This window comes from Embiotoca jacksoni, unplaced genomic scaffold (genome assembly GCF_022577435.1).
Source record: "Embiotoca jacksoni isolate LCO1_2020_lvr unplaced genomic scaffold, fEmbJac1.0.p SCAF_30, whole genome shotgun sequence".
Lineage (NCBI taxonomy): Eukaryota > Metazoa > Chordata > Actinopteri > Embiotocidae > Embiotoca > Embiotoca jacksoni.
In genome coordinates this window covers 4446973-4467993 of record NW_027185382.1, presented here as the reverse complement: position 1 = coordinate 4467993, position 21021 = coordinate 4446973, and the positions used below count along the sequence as shown (strand labels likewise).

At 44.2% G+C, this 21021-nt stretch overlaps 2 protein-coding genes across 20 annotated transcripts in view; both read right to left on the bottom strand.

Annotated features, from left to right (window-relative positions):
- Window positions 1-539: 539 nt before the first annotated feature.
- On the bottom strand, window positions 540-9441 carry LOC138207075 (ras-related protein Rap-2a-like). The gene is made up of 2 exons (XM_069164091.1): window positions 8647-9441; window positions 540-1833 (listed from the first exon to the last, which is right to left on the bottom strand). Exons 1-2 carry the CDS (start codon window positions 8958-8960, stop codon window positions 1596-1598), a joined length of 552 nt encoding a protein of 183 aa, XP_069020192.1. The 5' UTR covers window positions 8961-9441; the 3' UTR covers window positions 540-1595.
- Window positions 9442-11279: 1838 nt separating this feature from the next.
- LOC138206959 (muscleblind-like protein 2a) overlaps window positions 11280-21021 on the bottom strand; it is a 48145-nt gene continuing 38403 nt past the window's right edge. For 8 of the 19 annotated variants that reach the window (XM_069163873.1, XM_069163891.1, XM_069163874.1 and 5 more), the window contains 2 exons: window positions 20267-20302; window positions 11280-14863 (listed from right to left, as the gene is read on the bottom strand). In XM_069163873.1, the coding sequence (XP_069019974.1) occupies window positions 14739-14863; window positions 20267-20302 (161 nt within the window). In that variant the 3' untranslated portion in view covers window positions 11280-14738. Of the gene's footprint in view, window positions 14864-17152; window positions 17207-19022; window positions 19118-20266; window positions 20303-21021 lie in introns of all 19 variants that reach the window. The other 11 variants (XM_069163878.1, XM_069163886.1, XM_069163882.1 and 8 more) reach the window with 7 other exon arrangements.

Genomic DNA, 21021 nt, shown 5'->3' with positions numbered 1-21021 from the left:
TTTCCTCAGTTCATTTCTGAATGACCTCAGTCTTTTTATTTTATTTTATTTTTTTATAAGTGTTGAAAGACTGCTGCTCCTGTGCTCACGATCAAGTTATGAACTTGGATCTGAAGTCTCGCGTCCCCAATTGCATCCTCTAATGGACTCTAATGGCACTGAGAATGTGACGAATGCTTGTTGGATGTTTCAGGACCAGAATCAGCAGTTAAGTGTTGGCACTAATGGTGGCGGCAGTAGGGGAGGAGGGGGGACGGGGGGACGGGGGACGGTCACAAGACCACAACATCATAAATCATCTCGACGCCGGCACAAGACAGTGCCAGATTACTGCTAAGTGGCAAAGCTGAAAGGCCATTTTCACAATGAAGTGCAAATCTTATGACCTCTGGGGGTTGAAGTAAAAAAAAAAAAAAAAAAAAAAAAGAGGGAGGACTTCAAAGATGTTCAAGACACACACACACAAAAAGAGAGCAAGAAAAAGATATTACAGCTTCTTTCCTGGGAAATCGACACAAAAATGACGACGCAACAATAAATAACAGGACACTTGTGCATAAAGATTTATTTTTTTTGTTGAAAATAAGTGTTTCTGACATTGAACCACTAACATATCTGATGTGACTTAAGATAGATGAACTACACACTGACACTGATGTTCACGTCATACGATGTAACAAGGCCTTCGTATCGTCTGTAAGGTGAAAAGACAAAAGTATCCGCAGAGTTCGATGATTGATCGTCTGATTTATCGATACCGTCTCTTTGGGTGAGATTGATTGTACTCGATGTCAGTGTGACCGTACGGCACACGTCATCCACAGTATGTCAACATTTGGGATCTTCTGCGTGAATTTCCCCAAAAGGTGCAGTTTCCTTTGTTGTTGTTTTTGTTGTTTTTGTTTTTTTTAAGACATTCGTTCATCTTTTAATTCATTCATTCGTAGTTTAGGCGGGCCGGCTGTGAAATGAACTTCCGGTGTACGACTCCTTCACAGTGGTGTCACTCATCTGCTTCAGATACTCGGTGATTGGTCTTTCACTGCCACAAGAAAGAAAACAAAAAAACAAAACGTCCCAAAAGTGCAAAATAAAATAAAAATAAAAGACAAACACAAGCGGACTAATAAAACTGCTGAGCACGCTGCCATCTCCGCTCGGACATATGGCTGCTTTCCCAAAAGCATTTAGCACTACGATCCTCTTCGTGGATGGCTTTTGAGATGTTTTTTTGGCACCATGCTGCCTTTGGGAAACCCGGGAAAATTCTCTCCTGAATGATCAGCAGGACGGTGATGGATGTGGGAGGTCAAGTGTTGTTGTTGTTTTTTTTTTTTAAATGTTTCTTTCAAGGGAAAATCCACTCTGAATGCTGACATTTAATTCCCCCTTAACCTGCTTTGTCTGCTTCAGTTAGTGATTTCCTACATTTCCCAGAATGCCTCTCGACCCAGAGCACAGGCCTTAACTGCTAGATTTGCAGAGAGCAGGTAGAAAAAGTGATAACCAGAGTGGATTTTTCCTTTGAATGCCTCCGTCCACACTGATTTCTACTCCCCTCCCATCCATCACCGCTCCGTCACACCGATCAGCTGCTACTGGATGCTACAGGCGGGGCAGCAGGCCTCCCTCCGGTCCGGCAGAGGGCAGAAGTCCATCTGCCTGACGATCTCGGCGAACAGCTCGTCCACCATGGTCTTGCTCTTGGCCGACGTCTCCATGAAGGGGCAGCCCCAGTCCTCGGCCAGCGCCTGGCCCTCGCCGGGGGACACCTCCCTCTCCTCCTCCAGGTCCACCTTGTTACCCACCAGCACCACCGGCACCTGCTGGTACCTTCAAAATAAGAGAGAGAAGTGACATGAGAGGCTTCATCTGGAATGTGCAGCATGTCTCTCCGGCTGGGTGTGTTTTGTTACAGACTTGTAGATCTCTCCCTGGAGAAAGAGGGAGGGAGGGAGGGAGGGAGGGAGGGAGGGAGGGACTCAGTGTGTGTGTGTGTGCATTGTTGGCCTACATACTACATTTTTGTAGATGCTTATACAATAGGGGGTTTTGAACAATACACAAAGGAGTGAGAGGAGTGAAATAAACACTCAGCTCCAGCTCCCCAGGAGGCTCCCATCACTCCCCAGGAGGCTCCCATCACTCCCCAGGAGGCTCCCATCACTCCCCAGGAGGCTCCCATCACTCCCCAGGAGGCTCCCATCACTCCCCGGATGTCTAATGCCGGTCGGATGTCCCATTAGGAAACTCATCAAAAAAAAAAGGTCACTTTTGAGCGCGGTGATGCTCTATTTCTTCCTCGGTACATGATACGTGCCACGCGAGCTGCACGTTTAACGGCATCCAATCCTCGTTGTCAAACCGTCTGCGCTCCACGTTGTTTCCATCGAGCACTGAGCACGTCTTAAAGGATCAAAAGCTTCCTCCCCTCGGCGTCCTCCTCCCCTCCCTCCTCCCCTCCCAGCCGTCTATACGGGGGAAACCAGGCTGGGGAGAGTAATGGAATAAGTTATTGAATAATTGAATAAAGCTAATGTGCTGCTCTCACGTGGCGGAGGACATGAACGTTCGCCTCGAACCTTGGAAACAATATTGAGCTTTGGCTGCATCTGTTGTCTGATACAGTACAAACTCCTGAAATATCATGCGGACACCTGTAACTTCATAATTACCTCCATAAAGCTTCACTTTACTCAAATCATCACAGAATTGCAGTTGCGTGAGGTTAAAGGTCAAATTCCTGCTGGCGAGGATCCTGGGCTTCAAATCAGCAGTTCTCACACCAACAGGTGACGTCGCGGAGATTCGCCACCTGCTGGCAACTTCACTGTATTGCTTCACTCTCACTCATCATCTAAAGAGGAAGACGGTTTCCTCAGGAGTTGGCGGAGACCAAAAACTGAGCAAAAAGGCGAGAGATTAGAATCTGTTTGCGTCGTGATCCCGGTTCCATCACAAACTGTTTATACTTGTACATCAAACTGTTGTGAATCTGTATCACAAAATATTTTATTCCAGTTGACGCCCTTCATGTTTTCTCTGATTAAATAACTACAGATTGTCAATTACAGCGGGTATATATTCTCACAATAGGTAATGGCACAGGCCACCTAATAGCCTCGAACATCAGTCATCTCTAAGTGCTTTCCCAGCTCGGTTTATTGATCTGCTGGTGCTATTGAGAAATAGGCTCTTATCTACAAATTGGTGGCCTGCTGCCACACCGCTCAGCTGGAGAGAAGAGCTGAGGCGTGGAAAAGAGCCGGCAAACGTCTCACTGAGCAAAAGAGGGGCCGGAGAGCTGGAGGAAATGAGCGCAGAGCGGGTGGAGGAACGAGCGCGGAGCGGGTGGAGGACACTCACGGATCGTTTAAGCATCCTTGAGCAAGACGACGACGCTCCACAACTTTTTTGGGGGGAGCTATTCGCCGGCTGCGCTTGACCTTTGCCTCCACGCACCCCTCGACCTCCGACCCTGAGAGAGAAAAAGTGCAATTTGGTGGAAAATGTTTCGCCGCGCTCGGCCTACACACACGATTTAAGACTGTCAAGCAGGGAAAGTCACTCAGAGAGGCTCAAATGCCAAACGCTTCTCTGCAGCTTGACATTTTCCCCCCACAGCCGCCGCGCTGTGCAACACACACACACACACACACACACACACACACACACACACACACAGCAGCTGACCTCAGCAGGACAAGCATCTCGCATGGCCTGTGTGTTTGGAAAGCTGCAGTCTAGGGGGTGTGAAGTGTGAACAAGGAGAGCACCATGGAGACAAATGCGATCTGACAGCCTTGCAGGAGAAACTATATATAACTACAAAGACACAGGGAGAGCCAGCTTCTCTCGGGTGGGGTTGGGAGTTTGCATAGAGACCGTTTGTTGCAGCATCAAACTACCGCTCTCCTCCTCGCCACATGACAGGAAACTAAGACCGCTCGACACCGCATGAGGAAAAGTTGGCCAACAGGCATCTATACGCTAATATCTTGTATTAGTGAAGATATGTCAGTCAGGGTTTGGGGGTTAAACACCAGAATGCATCAACCGGCTGACCAGCAACAGTCGTCATGGTAACAATGAGGGATTTTACTTAATAATACTACTTTATACTTCACCGGCCATAAAAAAAACAACCTAAAAACTAAAATACTCACATATTAGTTGCATCCTGGTTACGTGTTCAGCCTGAAGTGTTTTAACTGTGTATCAGTATCAGAGCAGCAGAAAACAACAAGGACTGGCAGCTCGTTCCTGGTGCAGCAGAAGAGCTGGAAGACATCTATTATGGGGATTATCGGCACAGCTGCAACGTGTCGCTGTATGAATATGCTGATTTTTGTTTTCAAAATGCAGCGGGAGAAAAGCCATGTTGGGTTTATGGAACCGACAGCAGCAGGTGGCTGATAGATGAAGACATTTACCAAAAGAAAAGACAAAAAAACTGCATTTATTTGTAAAATAATGCTGTAAAAAAAAAAAAAAAAACTTTTAGGATGACTCAAAGAATGTGAAAGAGCAGCTGCAGAGGATTTCTGTGCCTCAATCTGTTAAAAGCCAGGTTGAAGTGCAGCGTCCTTTTAACGCACGTGGAAACCTGAACACCTTCAACTGGTAACACAAAAACGACTGGCTGCCATTTACCTCCGCAGGGTGTTATTACAACAGTTGGGAAACAGGCAAACACAAAACCACCCACACAAACACAATCACTATTTATTACTCACAAAAACAAAAACATGGCCTCTACATTTTCCATTTCGCCTCGAGGTGCAACAGACTTATTAGCGCTACCTGCTGTGCTGAACAGCTCCAGTGACTCCACCTTACCTGTTTTCACGAGCCTCACAGCACTGGCACACACACACACACACACACACACACACACACACACACACACACACACACACACAAATTACAAAGCAACAGTCAGCCATCTCCGACATGAAGCCCTCCAACCCTGCAGCCGCCTCTTTGCTCGCCGCATCTGCTGTTAATTACCAGCTGGAGCAGCTCCGCCGTGTGACAGCCAGCCTAACGCATGTATCTGCTTGTACAACTGGACAGCAAAATCACACAACCTATAGCGCCCACGCTGCCGTTGACTCCCGAAGGGTGTTCCTGCTGCAGAACAAAGCTTCGGTGGCTAATGTTTCCGTAGCGCCTACACGAAGAAGAAAAGCAAGGAAACCAAATAAGAAACCTCAAACATTCCTGTGATGAACGGAGGAGGCCTGCACAGCAGATGGAGGAGGTCTTTAGAGTGTATTTTTTTTATGATGAAACCCCCTAAGCTTCATTTCCATCTTTAATGGTGCAGCCCAGCTCCTCAAGATAAGCTCCTTTTCTTTCCTCCAGATGCAGAGACATTAGAAGGAGTGGGGAGTTCACAGACGAGCACTCATGACTTCCATTATTCCTGGTGCTCTGTGCACTTCAGTGACAACAACAATAACAGGAAACCAAAGAGGGAAATGAAGATTTATGTTCATTTTGAAAAAGAAAAAGAAAACAAGCCTCAATGTGAGTGTGAAGAAAAGTGAATGTCATTGAAACGTGACGCTGCAGCTGGAGGTGGTGACTCCAACCTCAGAGGCTTCCAGCGTCCTCTGGACGGGACTCCAGTCTGGCCTCACTTTGATTCGTCATGTCATGTTTTTGTTTGCTCGAGTCGGCCCTCTGTAATAAAGATTTTAAGGTACCTGGTAATGCGGCTGCCAACATCTGTCTTTTGCTGAACTCTTTGCTGCTGAAAAATCGGACGCAAGTAAACACGGCTTTGCTTTAAACCACGACGGGTCCGTTTGCGTAAACGAGGCAGAAATGTGTTTTTCTGATATCTGGGAGCTGTTTGAAAGCTACGAGTCCTGAACGTGATAAATGGTGGAAACACTTAAGGAGGCAAAGTGCAGTAAATATGTTAAGTAAATATGTTCCAGCACTTTACCGGTGGCTCTTCCTAGCAAATATTTTAAAGCGAGCTGGCTGCTTTAACAGCTCCCTCCTCCTCCTCCTCCTCCTCCTCCTCCTCCTCTTCCTGATGGCCAAACACTAAAAGCCTGAGGTCAACAAGTTGCTCTGTACCGACACCAAAGTGCCCCCTGGGATATGTAGTTTTGGTCTCCCCACCCTCCTCCCCACTCAGCGGTGCGTGATGCTCACCTCCTGCTATTAGACACAGCATCAGTGCAGCGTGAAAACGCCGCTCGAGTGCTTTGAACGTCCTTCCTGACACGACTATAAACCTTCACATGCGAGCCAGCAGATGATCAGATTGCTGAGGAGGACTACACCCAGATGTTGTTTTCCCAGATAGCGACTTTTATTTGGCTGTTCTGCGAGGTGTGTTCAGGGGCCGCAGTATGTCTGAGATGCTGCACAAATACACAGTTATGCACATGTATGATGAAAAGCAGCTTCACGTCGAGCGTCCTCTTGTCTAACTCCGGTGCTTCATGCAGATGTGGATTGTGTCATCGTGAGGCTTCACCAACCAACACACTAATAGACAGGATCTCACTTCTCGCCCCTACTTCCCACACTGAGAGCCCTGCATTAGCGTTCTGGTTTATATGACTCCCCTAATGGAGGCCTGATGTCTTCTTGGCTTCCAACCCAACACAATCCCATTAAGTTCTGGTGAGTGGGCACATACTATATCTCCGTGTGGTGCTTGTTGCTGCTGCTGGCTCAGCAAGAAGTTTGGGAGGAGGGAGGCGGCTCTCCCGAAGGCCGCTAATAGAGACTCGGAGCTGACTGTACTACTTGTTTCATCGAATGATGATTCTTACTATGCTTGAATAAACTCCCGAAATAAATCCTAAGTTCAGTGAACACCGTACACGATGCAGATTTTAGTCTGGAGGGCAGAATTACTGGATTTTTATCTGCAATCCTGAAATAAAGCTCTCGTGCATATAAGTGGATTTAGTGTCACTGAAGTCGAACTATATTCTCGCCCCGGTATCACAGCAAAGAAATAAAGACCCGGGTCCGCTACAGCCAAATGTGAGCTGGCTACGCTTTGAGCTGTCTGATGCTGCCAAAACCACCTGTCACATGATCCCGTGTCACCAGACATGTGTGTGTGTGTGTGTGTGTGTGTGTGTGTGTGTGTCACGTCTCAGATTGACTCGTCCTTCCTCTCCGTGACGCCGCGTGTACGAGCATCTCACTTCTCTGCAGCTTTGCACGTACAGTAACAATCCCCTCGCTTCAAAACCACAGCGGTGTGAAATAAAAGTATGAAATATTTATGGGTATCTACTTGAGGAAAGCAGTGGGGGGGGGGGGCGGCGGCGGGGGGTGGTGGGGGAGGGTGGGGTGCAGCCAACATCCGTCATTATATTATTCATTTCAAAGGAGTTCCCTCATGCGTTCGCCCCCTGCTGTGCACCGTCAGCCGTGACGCTCTCCTCCTCCTGCTCGGCCGTGACGTGGAGAGCCACGGGAGCACTCGGTTCGCTCCGGGATGCAGCTGAAAAGCACTGCGCCAAACTATGCAGGTCAAATCACACATTATTAGAACATGAGAGGCAGGTAGGTAAACAAAAATGCCGTGGCTTTGTTGTGTAACGGTGCACACACAAAGATTACTGCATGAGTCAGATGGCGAGTGTGTTACTTGGCAGAAAAGCAAATAAACATCTGTGTCTAAAATGTCAAAGTATTGCTTTGTTATTCACAGAAGTAGTTGGAGGTTTTAGTCATTAGGCCACCAGAACATCCCAAACGAACCGCCAACATCTTTAGTTACAACTGAACAAATCAAACCAGTCGTCCTTTGGCCTTCGTCAGTCATGTGACTTCATCACATTTGTCCCGTTAGTGTCCTGACATGGCACCGAACCTCCTGGACGTCCTGTTTTCCTGAAGCTCCGGCCTCACAGAGAGCCGCTGTGTCGCCACACGAATTAAAGGGGCCAAAAATACCAGTATGTCACTAGCAAAAGGAAAGATCACAGCTTTTCTTCCAGGCTCTCCCTCCCTGCCTCCCTCCCTGCCTCCCTCCTTCCCTCCCTCCCTGCCTCCCTGCCTCCCTCCCTCCTTCCCTGCCTCCCTCCCTCTCTTCCAGCCGTGAGATGAGCTCAGTGGATTTGTTGAGTAATGGACGGAGCGGATCAAAGCCATCCAGAGCTAGTCATGTGTGAGACACAGAGAATATCAAAACCGAGGGAGAGTTCAGCGGGTTGATGGATGACAGGTGAGCCACAGCTGGGCTCTTATGAGGAACATATGAACGGGCTGCAGCCGCTCACCAAGCACTGGGGGAGAGGAAGAGGAAGAGGAAGAGGAGGGAGATGGGAGGATGGCAGTTCGGGATAATTACTGGGCCTTAGTGTAAAACAACAAAAATAAATCCTCCATTTCTCTTCGTGCTCTTAAAGTGGGGTTCAGTGATCTTCGGGGTGCCAGGGGCACTCCTGAAAGTTCAACGCTCTTATTTCACCATATTTTTAATTATAGGGTGTTTAGGAATAATTCTTGATGAACGTTTCCTCCTCCTCATCATCAACACGTCCAACTTGTGGGGTCCACACTGGCCCTGCTGGGACTATTTCAGGGGCCTAATAACCTATTGTCTATTGCATCATTTAGACAACAAAGCCAGTTGAGATAATAAAGTCAGTGTCTCACCTTTTGACCCTGATGATCTGGTCTCTCATGGGCTTGATGTCCTGAAAACTTTGCTGGTTGACCAGACTGTAGACCAGGATGAAGCCTTGGCCGTTCCTGATGTAAAGGTCCCTCATGGAGGCGAACTGCTCGGTGCCGGCCGTGTCCAGGATCTCCAGCACCGACGGAGAGGAGTCCACCTCGATCTCCTTCCTGTAGAAATCTTCAATGGTCGGGTCGTACTTCTCTATAAATGTCCCGGTGACAAACTGGACCGTGAGCGCGGACTTCCCCACCCCGCCGCTCCCGAGCACCACCACCTTATACTCCCGCATAGTAGCGCTCCTGTGGAGTTAAATCCGGCATGCAGAGGAGAAAGTCTTCAGCGGCGGAGAAAACAAACGCATCCCCGTGCACAGGAGCCTGGACTCAGACTACAGGCATGACACAGCCTCCGGAAAACCAAATGCTCTTGCAGTAATAGGCGGGCGGACGGAGATGATGCTGGAGCATTTAGCCCTTTGAGATGCACAGCCACAGCCTCTACTGAAATATTCCCACGCTATCTTGAAGGGACACCATTCCCGAGGCATCCATAATGCAATAAGGCGTCGGTGTGGTAAAAATAAGATTGGCTATTAATAGAACCGACGGGACGGCACATCTTTTTATATGCCCGACAAAACACAAGGCTAACACTACATTTCTCTGCACGGTGGGATGCAGGAGAGTTTAAAGGCAAAGAGCCCGTTTAGCCCCAAGAAGACAGCAGTGCTGCGAGTCCACGCCTCTGGAGTCGGTGCATCCACCGCTTCTTACTATTTCCTGGAAGATATGGAGGGTGATTTGTGCCACGGGGCAGCAGGGGCACGCGGATAGGCGTGATCGTAGGGAGGACCACAACTGCCCAAAATAATAAATAAATAAATAAACAAATCAACGACTCACTGAATTAATTATGATGTCATTAAGTGCACTAGAAGCAATCTTATAAATACATGCAGGCGATAATTAGGCTAATTGATAAAATGTGACACATTTATTTGTCTGTTTTGCCTTTGTATTTATTCCCGTCTATTTACTTTCACATTTAAGTTTCTATTTTATTTATTAATGCATTGACTTTAAATATATGTATTTCTGTATTATTTTCCCTTTGCATCCCCTCTATTTATGTACCCAAACTTTATTTAGTTTAATTATTTATAAACTATATTGTTAAAAAATTTTTTAACACACATTTGATGCAAAAGTAAATAGTCCTGGCTGACTATTATTTTCAGCTAACTGACGTCCGATGTCCTGACTGTAAGTCACCATTTCTGCCGTGAGCCCGTCCACCGGTGAGGTTCAATATACAGCTCTATATCTACATCAGATTTGATGTGGCTCAATCAACAGGAGAAAAGTTGACCTCACTTTGAATAACAGCCCCCTCATTTGCATAAGGAGGCAGAAATGCATGAAGAAATGTATAAAGAAAGTAGGCTACAGTAATAAATGGTGGGTATGAAGTGTAAAAGACAAAAAAAAAAAAAAAAAGACCATAGATGGTTTGTGAGGATGCCGTAAGCAGGATGTGATTATTTCTCAATGCATTTCTGGTGTTTTGTTGGCCCACGGAGTTACGCAACATGGGAAGGGTCATTGAGATTAATTTGAAATATGGACACACCCTTATGTGACAGGGTGCTCCCCAATTTGTGTCCAGTGTTTTTGACCTATTTCTCCAATGTGTGAACAATTATAGCCATTTTCATAGTGGTATTAATAACCCCTCATACACATTTTTTTTTTTTTTCCAAAAACTGCTCCACTGCAGTAACAGGAAATGACATAGTAAATAAATAATTGAAAAAGAGCTGACATGTCCCAGTCTTTTGGGCTTATTATCTGTGGTAAAAAAAAAAAAAAAATGCAAAAAGGAAAAAAAAAAGAAGTTCTCATGAGATCTGATGTTTATGTACTTACTTTCAGGGTAATGGGCTTCAGGGACCGCCGAGGGTCCTCGAGAGGGCCTCTAAAAAAAACAAGACATTTAAGTCAGAGGATGTTTAGACTTGTTGGTACACAGTAAACAGTCACAATCATTTAACTGGATAAAAACAAACATGTTCATACAGTCTGACACAAATAAGAGATCCAGACCGAAAACAAATTCTTTGATTTTCTTTATTTCTGTCTTTCAATAGATTTTACACTATCTTGCTGGAACCAAAGAAACATTTGACTATAGAAACATAAAATAGCACAAAATATATGCAAAAAGAATACATTTAAAAATGATTACACTGAAACCATAAATCCGATGAGGGTCTTCTTGTCAATTTATCTTCATGTCTTTTCGTGGTTGGTAAGGTACACTGCAACAACGATGACACAGGCAGTCACACGTCATCACCTGCAGTCTCCGGCGTAGCGACCTCTGCTGGCTAAAGCTGCGAATTACAAACTCCAAACGGTTCCATTGTAAGGCAATGGGACAAAAAAGATTTCACTACAGATTCAGGAGACCAGAAGTAAAGATCAGCGACTTTGTTCCTTCTGTTGCAGTCAACCTCCTTTTTTTTTTTTTTTGGCCTCGTGTACATTAAAACCTTAAAAAAATGATCTCAGATATAAAGGTACATATTTGAAATGAAACTCAGAAGGGATTTGAGAAGAGAGAGACTCGGTTCAGGTCTCTTTTAATAAATTTCATAAGAGCTCTTAAAAACATAAAACCTTAAGCACGATGGACTCAAGATAAGGCAAAGTGTTTGGATAAGCTGAGTCTGCTCAGTTGACCAACTGCTCAGAAAGTGCTTACATTTCTCTTTTTACCATCAGTCAATCATTGCCAACACCATTTTAAAAAAAAACAAAAAACAAAACATTACACCTCAAGAGGATTTCCAAACACAAGGGCGTGTCGGGCCACCAAATGAGAACATTTTGTGTACAGACATCTTTTTTTTTTTTTTTCCTTCACTAGAAACATTCAGTACGTTTTAGTAAGAAAAGAAAATATCATTTTCCCCCATGCAACGTGTTGAATTAAAGTTATTTGTATCTGCTTTTGATTGATGAACAGATTTACTGTACTTAAGAGGGTGCAGAGACCTCGTAACCCTTAAAGGAAATGAAAAACAGGTCTTTAAACAATATGAAAGTGCAATCCTAAAGTCTAGTGATACATACGCCTCAAATAAAACGTCTGTGTGGAACCTAAAGGTCCTTTGTCAGGGGTAGAGTTGTACATCTGAACTTATTAATTTATAGATTATTTCGATCTTATATATATATATATATATATTTATATATGTAATCTATGTAACATTGATGACTTTAAATCTATAAGTGTTACAGTCACAGCACTATACAGGCTGTCATTTGCTAATGAAAATATTAGATCATTGTCATAATCTCAGTGAAGAATAAGAAATGTTCATATCTTCTTTACAATCTACCTTGTGTACAGTGTTCTAGCAAAAAAAGGAACAAAAAAAATCAACTTAACAATGTCATTTACAAAAATACCGAACTTTAGTAATTGCAACATTTGGTTGCCACAGCAACAACTTAATATTGTTATGAAATACTATTATACTAGAGTGAAAAGTACATCTTTTTTGAAATTTTCTTTGCTTTTTTTTGGTAAAATGTCATCTATACAATAAACATTTTTTTTTCCCCAACAACACAAGCAACTCTATAACTATGCTCATTACTGCAACACCGTGATCGTTTTTTTTTTTTTACATTTTTTTTTTTTTTTTTTTAAATCGATGAGAAGGCAAGAAAGATCCAGTCGCTTTCTATTGGTGGGTTTTACTTTTAAAAGCCCCGCCCCCTTCCCCGCTCAGACATGTGTGCGACTTCTCATTCGCTGAACCTGACAGGTTAGACCTTGAAATGACCAACCGTGCAGAACGTAGCACAGCTCAATAAATTACATTCATTTCAAAATAGAATAGTTTACAACATTGTTTCTCGACTAAAATTTGACCAAGAGTAACGTAAGATAAATTACAACAAAATATAACTTTTACCACCTTCCACGAATATTACACACAAATCAATAATGCATGTGAGGACAGTCGAAACTGAATGGGGAAAAAAAAAGAAGAAATAAAACCAAACTTCAACTGTTTGTTTCAAATGTATGATTGTGGATTGTCGATGTTAATCAAGCACCATGAAATTACATCAGAATTTTGTAAAATGGAAAATCAAAATTTTGTATCATGAGTTAAAACACACCGCTATTCGTTTAAAAAGAAGAAAGAAAAAATGAAATGGTTGGTTTAAAATCAAATAAAATGGCTAAAAAACAAAACATGATTGTTCTGGGAGTTGGAGGTGGTGAAAGGTTTCGGGAGGGGAGGGGGGGGGGGTCAAACATACCTTGATAGGAGACACAACACAAATTTTAAATAACTTTGAATACATTTCTAGAACCATGAATATAAACTCTCAAAATAAGAGACACTTTACATACATTACACAGTTTACAATACATAGTTTTTTTCTCACTCACGTTCTTCATGTAAACTACGCAAACCATGGTAAGAAATGATGGTACACCGTGAAAGTCACCAAACATTCTACAAAGCTAGTTTTTGATTTGTCGTTTCTCTCTTTTTGTTTTTCGATAAAGTCACTTGTGATGTTGACGAGCGGTTTACTAGAAAAACGGTGTTCCAGTAAAGTGTGATGTCTCTCCTGGAAAAAAAAGGTCCATCCTGACGAGCCAGTGTGTCGTGTCTGTGACTTTTAGTGATACACTCTGGATGCATGTGTTGTTGATGAGCAATTTTTTTAGGCACTTCTACAGTTTTTTTTTTTTTCTAAAATGGAACAGGATTATCGGTGATAGTAGGGTTGGACAGGACAACCGACGGTCACAGATAGCCCTCCAGTCGAAGTTCAAGTCATCTTTTTGCTTGACGAGCGTCGTCAAACGCACCATTTTTTTTGTTGTTTTTAAAGTTTTTTTTTGTTTGTTTAGTCTTAGCACTTGAATCCCTCACCTTCCTCCCCCCAAAAGACAAAAAAAAAACAAAAAAAAAAAACTCAAAACTCAAATCAAACCTCTCCTACCAGGCCCGGTGTTGCCATCACCTGCTAGACCTTCAAGTCCCAGTCTGCCGGCAGACCATCAGTCTCCAGATACGAACACGCATGCACACACACACACACACACAAGGCTTGGTATGTCTGGAACGAACCCCTCGAGCTTTTTGTTGAGCCCTTGGCACAGACCCGAGCCGTCAGGCTTCTTCGGTAATGGCCACGACCGTCTGGGTACTTTCGTCCCCCGTCCCCGACTGCATGCAAAAGTCCGTGCACAATCTATCCCGCTGACGAAGAACGGAAACCCGGCAGCGCAACAAATAAAGGGCGAGTGGGTCGTGTTTTGCAGTGAGGGCAATGGCATAAAAACAAATGAAGAATTTAGGAGGGTGTTAAAACGTGGCTCTGCTTTCTGGCAAGTTGCCGCAACTTTGGCAAGATGGTGTCCGGAGATGAAGAGTTGGCAGGCGGCGGGGAGGATGAGCTTCGACATGGCATCTCAACGGCATCCGGGGTCACGGAGGAAACCCTCGCAAGGACAGTCGCATTAAGAAAACATGAGACCTGTCTGTCCCGAGGACATTCAACTTTGTAGAGAGATAGAGGAAAGAAAAAAAAAAGAGCAAAGACTGCAAGGACGAAAAGCCTCCTGAAAGCGCCGAGTGCGTAGGTGTGGTTGTGCATGGGGGGTTTCTGTGACTCTTCCTAGTTTTCCGCTTCAACATTTCGCACTATATTTCTCATACAGTGCAAATCAAACATCTGTTTTTGTTTTTTTCCCCCACGAACCAAAGGAGTGAACTTTGTGCAGAGGTTTTCTGAATAAATATGCAAGAGAGGGGATCCACGGTAGTTTGGGAGAACAGTTGTTAAAATGACCTCTATAGTGTTGTCTGCTATGTATGTACTATACAGAAGAATATTTTTGACTTTTTCATGTTAATAGTTTTTTTTTTTTTTCTAGCAATACATACAGTATATATATGTTTTTTTTGTGTTTTTTTTTGTGTGTTACACCGGCACTGCAGTTCTTACGGTTAAATTGAAGTGTTACACTCTTAGCATGCAGGTTGCTGGACCTCTATGGGAGAGGTAAGGTAGTATTTACAGAGGGGCTGTTTTGGGTTTCCTAGTGCAGCTTCGTGACACTCCGTTCCCTTCCTGATGCCTATTTCAGAATGATCTGTGAGACGGAGACAAGAAACAGCAAAGGAGAGACCATTTTAGTTTTACAAGCTATTATTCATAACATATCAAGTAATAAACACGTACAAAATCTAGCATTGTTAACAGTGAAATTTCTAGAGCTTGAACGATACTGGATGTTTGGTGATGATGTGGAAAGCTGGCGGTGAAAACCTTCTGATGTGGTTCAGGGAGCGGTGCCAGGGAGAGTTAATTCCCCCAATCAGCCCCTCCTGCAGATGTCCCACGACCACGGATACGGTGGCCGATATTTTTTTTAGACTTTAAGATACCAGTAAATACGGTAAATATTAACACCGTTTTGTTTGGCAATGCTCTCTGTGGTTATTGAATATTTTTTTGCCCCTCGTGACAAAGATATGTAATGAAGATATTTGACAGTTCCTTGTTCACGCTCATATAAGTGCACTGAAACAGGAAACTCAACTGAGAATTTAATCAATATAAATAGCAAGAAAAAAACAAAACACACATGAATATAACAATTTAGAATTTGCCCCAATGATCCATGAATGAGTTTTCATATAATATCATTTCCAATAAAATCAGCCGGTCGACATATCGGTCGGGCTCAAGAAATTTCATCTGATTTTGATTAAATAAAACACATAAGATTATAAATTCAGAGCACAGAACTGATGTTTTGCTGTGTTTGGTGTCTCCTGAACATCTGGATTACGATATTAAGGTCTCAGTGGGCTTCAAACGAGTCGCTTGCCAGATGATCAACAACACAACATGTTTAGAAACTTTTGCAACCTTTCCAGGCACCAACTATCGCTGGATGGTCGTCGATTGGTTTTGAAAGAGGCACAATTCAAAACTTTGTGGCGTTTTACCCAAAACACGACTAACAGTGGCCACTGACGACTGAAATATGTATCTGGAGAAGGAGCGAGAAAACAAAGACGTCACTCTGCTGCGTTCACATCCACCCACATGGAGGAGGCTGTGATCGTACCTTTGAAACACACTGAGACCTTCAGGCAACAGGTAGGTGTGCTTTCCTACAACAACAACAACAACAACAACAGTGTTGTCACTGAATAGTACTTCTCTGTATCTGAGTTGTGGGAACGCCACCTGTCTGGTGCTGCATGCAGATAAGAGATAACAGATAACATCTTCTAACTGTTGGCTAAATAGCATTTTGACCCTGGTCTGGTGCCCTCTGTGTGTTTTCCCTCTTCAGGAGATGAAGACTAATCCACCGCATGACAAACAGAGAGAGAGGGAGAGAGGGGAGAGAGGGGAGAGAGGGGAGACAGGTAGAGGAGCTGCTGGCTGCCGTCGTGGCGCCCGTTAATGGACGACGGTCAGCCAGCGAAGGACAGAAGCCACCGGTCACATCACACATCACGGAGCGTCGCCACGGAGTGAGATGTGCACGGGCGTCGAGGAAAAGCCCACAACACAGTGCAGTATGGAAACAGGAACAAACGGGGGTGCGGGTGGTGGTGGTGGTGGTGGGGGATTAACTCGGTACGACAGCACAAACAAACACCAAGAATTGTTTGCCGGTCCTGGCTGCCATAGATTTGGTGCAGTGATGCGAGCAGCCCAGCACTTGTCAGTTAGACGGCAGATGGTAATGAGGTTAAGTGTCATGGTGGAGGTTTGGACAGTTTTTTTACAAATTAATATCCGATTATTACGATAATTGCATTGGATCTTCGCGACCTAATGTGGTAATTGTGGTAAATGTGATAGGAATAATGGCAGGTTGCCTCCACAGGGAGGTGCGAGACTGAACCCTGGTCCTCCAGCTGAAGAGCTGCTCAATATAACAATCTGTAATTCTATTTGCGCCTCATCTTCCCATCAGCTCAGCAGCCGGTGACCGCCGAGTCTGGAGTATAACATTAAGACAGTAGAGGGCGCTGCAGCTTCACAATCTCCAGCAAAATGTGGTGACGTTACCAGCAGTGAGAGCACATGGTTAATATGTGCCTGGACATGGGATGATGTGATTGGTTACCGCTTGTCATGTCACATTAATGGTTCAGAGGGTCATGAGTTGACCAGACGCTGAACCTCTCAACATGTCTGCATGTATTAACCATTAGTCGTCTGGTCCAATAACACACACACACATTTCATTCAGCAAAGGTATTTGTTTTTTTTATAAACATCATCAATCTTCACATTTAGCTTTCCAGCTCTGCCTCCAGGTATCCTGATCCTGGATTTATGTTTAAGAATGAACTTAATAATAAAGGAGATGCTAACAGCTGATGCTAATCAGCTAGCATTAGTGCAAACTCACAATTGTTTGGGTCCGAGAAGCTGTTTTGCACCAAAAACAGTGACGTCAGCAGTCCTTAAAAAACAGAAAACAGAGGCTGGGTGTGTGTTCTGAAAATCCCTGTGATTTGGATGAGCAGAGTAAACAAGGTGTGCGCTGTATGCAGCACAGCTGATGATTACAAGGGTTAACGGTGTCCTCGCTGGAGAGGTCTTTATGCAGGGCGGGGAGGATGGGGGAGGAACGGTGAGGTGTGTGTGTGTGTGTGTGTGTGTGTGTGTGTGTGTGTGTGTGTGTGGTGGTGGTGGTGGTGGTGGGGGCAGACGGAGACAGACAGCGAAGGCTGACGTCAGTGTTTCTCCGGCTCCTTGTCCCACATGCATCTTTAAAGAGCAGCTCTGCTTCCTGCTGCTACTGCTGCTGCATGCCAATTACAGGAAGAGACGGTGACTCACAGGAAGTGCACGCGCTGCTGGCCGACGAGGGGTAATAAAGCACAAAGTACCGGGACCAGATCTGAGGTTAATGATGGAAAAGGGGGGGATCATGAAGAATTATTATTATTATTTCTTTTGCCTTGTATTGTGAAATGAAAGTCGGGATTTCCGTCGTTCTCAGATGGAATATAAACACAGTTTTTTTGAGCTGGTATTAAATTGTTTAATCTAAAAAGGACTGATTGACAATCTGTCAATAAGTTGGTTTAAAAAATATTTTCTCTGTACACTGAGAGGCAGTAAAACCAAAGGAAAAGAGAGAATTAGTGAGAAGAAGCGGTACAAAGAGAGATGAAAAATCAGGCTATTGCTCCCTACCTTTATTACTAGTTAGATCTATAATAATAACAATAATGTGTAGAATTTGACAGTACACATTTAAAACACATCCAAAGAGACTATATTTGCATGTTAAGGGTTTTCCTAACTTCAGACAATTTCTCCATCTGTGGAAATCTTTTGCACTCGCTGCAAACGACACGATCGTTTGCCAGTTAGATTTCCACCTGTGGAACACTTCACATCTGTTCGTCTGCGTGTCCTCAAGGTACCTCTGTGCAGAACGACCAGTAAATGATTGCCAGCTGCGTGAGGCCGGAGCGCCAGCATTGTGCTACAATTTCCAGGATTTAAATGGGGCACACATGCGTCACTGGCAGTCAAACCTGGCTGCCGCTGACAACGCGGCAACAGGAGAGCCGCCGATCAGAGCGGAGGCCATTTTTAGACAGCTTCTGTGATCATTTTTCCTGCGTCTGTCTCACCCCTTGACAAGCGTAGCCTAAAACTGCTCCCTCACACGATTTATCCTCCCTTTTAGCCAACGACCGGGAAATAAAGGTTAAAAAAAGGTGAAAGTGGGAGAGGTGGAAACAGAAAAAGATCCTACATGGCGGCTGTTAAGTGCTGCAGAGATTGCCTGGATGTGTGCACGTGTGTGTGTTTGCAGAGCACACAAGCAGTACAGATGACGCCCCCTGCTGCAGATGGAGAGGCTTACTTGACAACAACAAGAAAAAGTGGAAAATAAAACTTAAAACGAGAACATGCAAAACATTAAAAAAAAAAAAAAAAACAGGAAGTAGTGCAACACAACACAACTACTACTTGCAAATGTGGGAGCTCTGAAGAAGTGCTTGTTGGGTTTTTTGTAAAAGGAGACACGGTGCAGCGGCTCGCTCAGGTAGCTCCTCTGCTTTAAATGCTCTGGAAAACGCCCACTCACAGGCTTTCATGCCAGCGTGAGCTTGCCCAGTTGCAGGCGCGTGGACGGATGGGGAGGGGCTGGGCGTGGGCTGAGGCTCAGCTGCAGGTTATTGCAGCTCATATTAGAAAAGGCAGTACTTATTCAGAGCTCCGGGGACTGATGAAAGAAAGCTTTAAAAGGAGCAAACCTGATTGGCTGGTGCTGTTGCTGCGTAGGGGACACTTGTGGCAGGAGTTGTTGCTGCAGAGACAGTAGCAGGCGTAGCACTGTACATCATTGGGACTTTGTTTTGAGGGTAGGAAAGGGGAAGAGCGAAGGAGGAGGAATGGGGGTAGAGGGGGAGGAGGTGGTAGCAATGGACAGGTAGGTGGAGCGTTATGGTAACCATGGTAACAGTTGTGGTGTGTTTTTTTTTTGTGTGTGTGTGTGTATTGGTGTTGTTGTTGTTGTTGTTGATGGTGGCGGATGTTACAGAGAGCCAGCAAGCCATCGTTAGGGTTACACCGGCAGATGGCATGCAACCATTCACAATGCAAAGCAAAGGAGGACAGAAAGAAAGGAAGAAACAAAGAGAGCATGGGAGAAAAAAAAGAAAAGAAAACAAAACAAAAAAAAAGAGGAGAGAAGCTGATTACAATCACAAGTAAGGAAATTTATACGGAAAATCAGTTTGCTGTTTTTCCCAGAGAAGTTAAGGAGCACAAGACACCAATTACGATGATCTAATGACAGTTTTGGCAGCAGGGATGGGAATTTTTGGTTTTGTAATCCATGTGGGCTGACAGGTCGAACAGCAGGGAGAGGCCAAAGAAACAGGCGGCTACTTTACTGCACAAAAACATGCAATTCTGAGGGATCGGTGTGATATCAGACCATTATATATGGTATATATACCATGATATATATTATTTAGGCGTTTTATTCGTTGTTGGACCTGCTGATAAGCCGACGGAGACTTTTTGTAATTCCTGTAATTTTCGGCACACACAAATGCTCCAGTTCTTTCTCTGGGAAACTGATTTAAATTTCCTGATCAACACAGCACAGCAAACAGACAGAAAGCTATCCTACGGCTTAAGAACAGATCAGTCTGCAGTACTTTATCAGAGCTAACACTTGGATCATAAACAAACAGTCATTAGCGAGGAAGTCAGTCAGAAGGGAAACGAGAACTGGAAGTCACAACTCTTTCAGGCGACACAAAATGAACGAGAGCTCACGTTTCACGTCATATCTCAGAATAAAAGCAGTTTGATCAACATACGAGATTTGAAACAGTGACATCATCGCTACATGTGGGTGATGCCATGAAACCGGGATATTTTGTCTCACCTGTAAGGGCTGCACCCCCCCGCCTCCACCCTACCCCCACCTGAATATCAGACAGTGTGTGTGTGTGTGTGTGAGAGCGATGGGAAGGTCAGGACCTACCAAGACTGCTAGCAGGAGTCATGCACAAGACTGACCCTGTTGTTGTTGTGTTCATGCAGAGAAAGACAGAGAGAGAGAGAGGGAGAGAGAGGAGGAAATAAATGGGTTAATCGAGAGGGAGGAGAACAACAAGGTTAGACAAGACCAAAATAAAATAAAAAAGCTTCAGGATTTCACTCAGCTCAGATGTTACTGTGGCGATATCAGCTAATTATGAATGCAGTGTATAAAAGCAAGCAGAGGAATTCCCTTATTCAGCTGTTTATTAGTGAGGAAATACTGTTTCTATACAGCTGCAGCAGATACTGCAAACATACTTTGTATGAAATGATGAAAGTTTAGCATGATGGACAGCTGGTTCTGTAGTTCATTCGTTACTATTTGCAGATATGACGGACAGAAATGATAATAAGTCATATATTTACAGATTAGACAATAGGCGCCTTGTTAAACTGCTCAAAATGCATGTTTGAGTTCCCTCTACTAGCCATGCTTTGTGCTACAAATTTGTAATTTCAGGCAGAGTAAATTCAACTAAACTGACTTGGTCATGCTGACGTCTTAGATCCAGCCTTTTAGTAGCCACGCTCAGATCCTGATTAGATCTACAGTTAAACCCTGCAATTAAACAGCTGCAGTGCATTCATATATATGATATAAACAAAGTGCAGAAAAATAATGAAAATACAAAAATGTAAATTCTAGTAAAGAGAAAGGGAAGTCTAAATAACAGAGTAAAACTAAAAGAGGTGAGC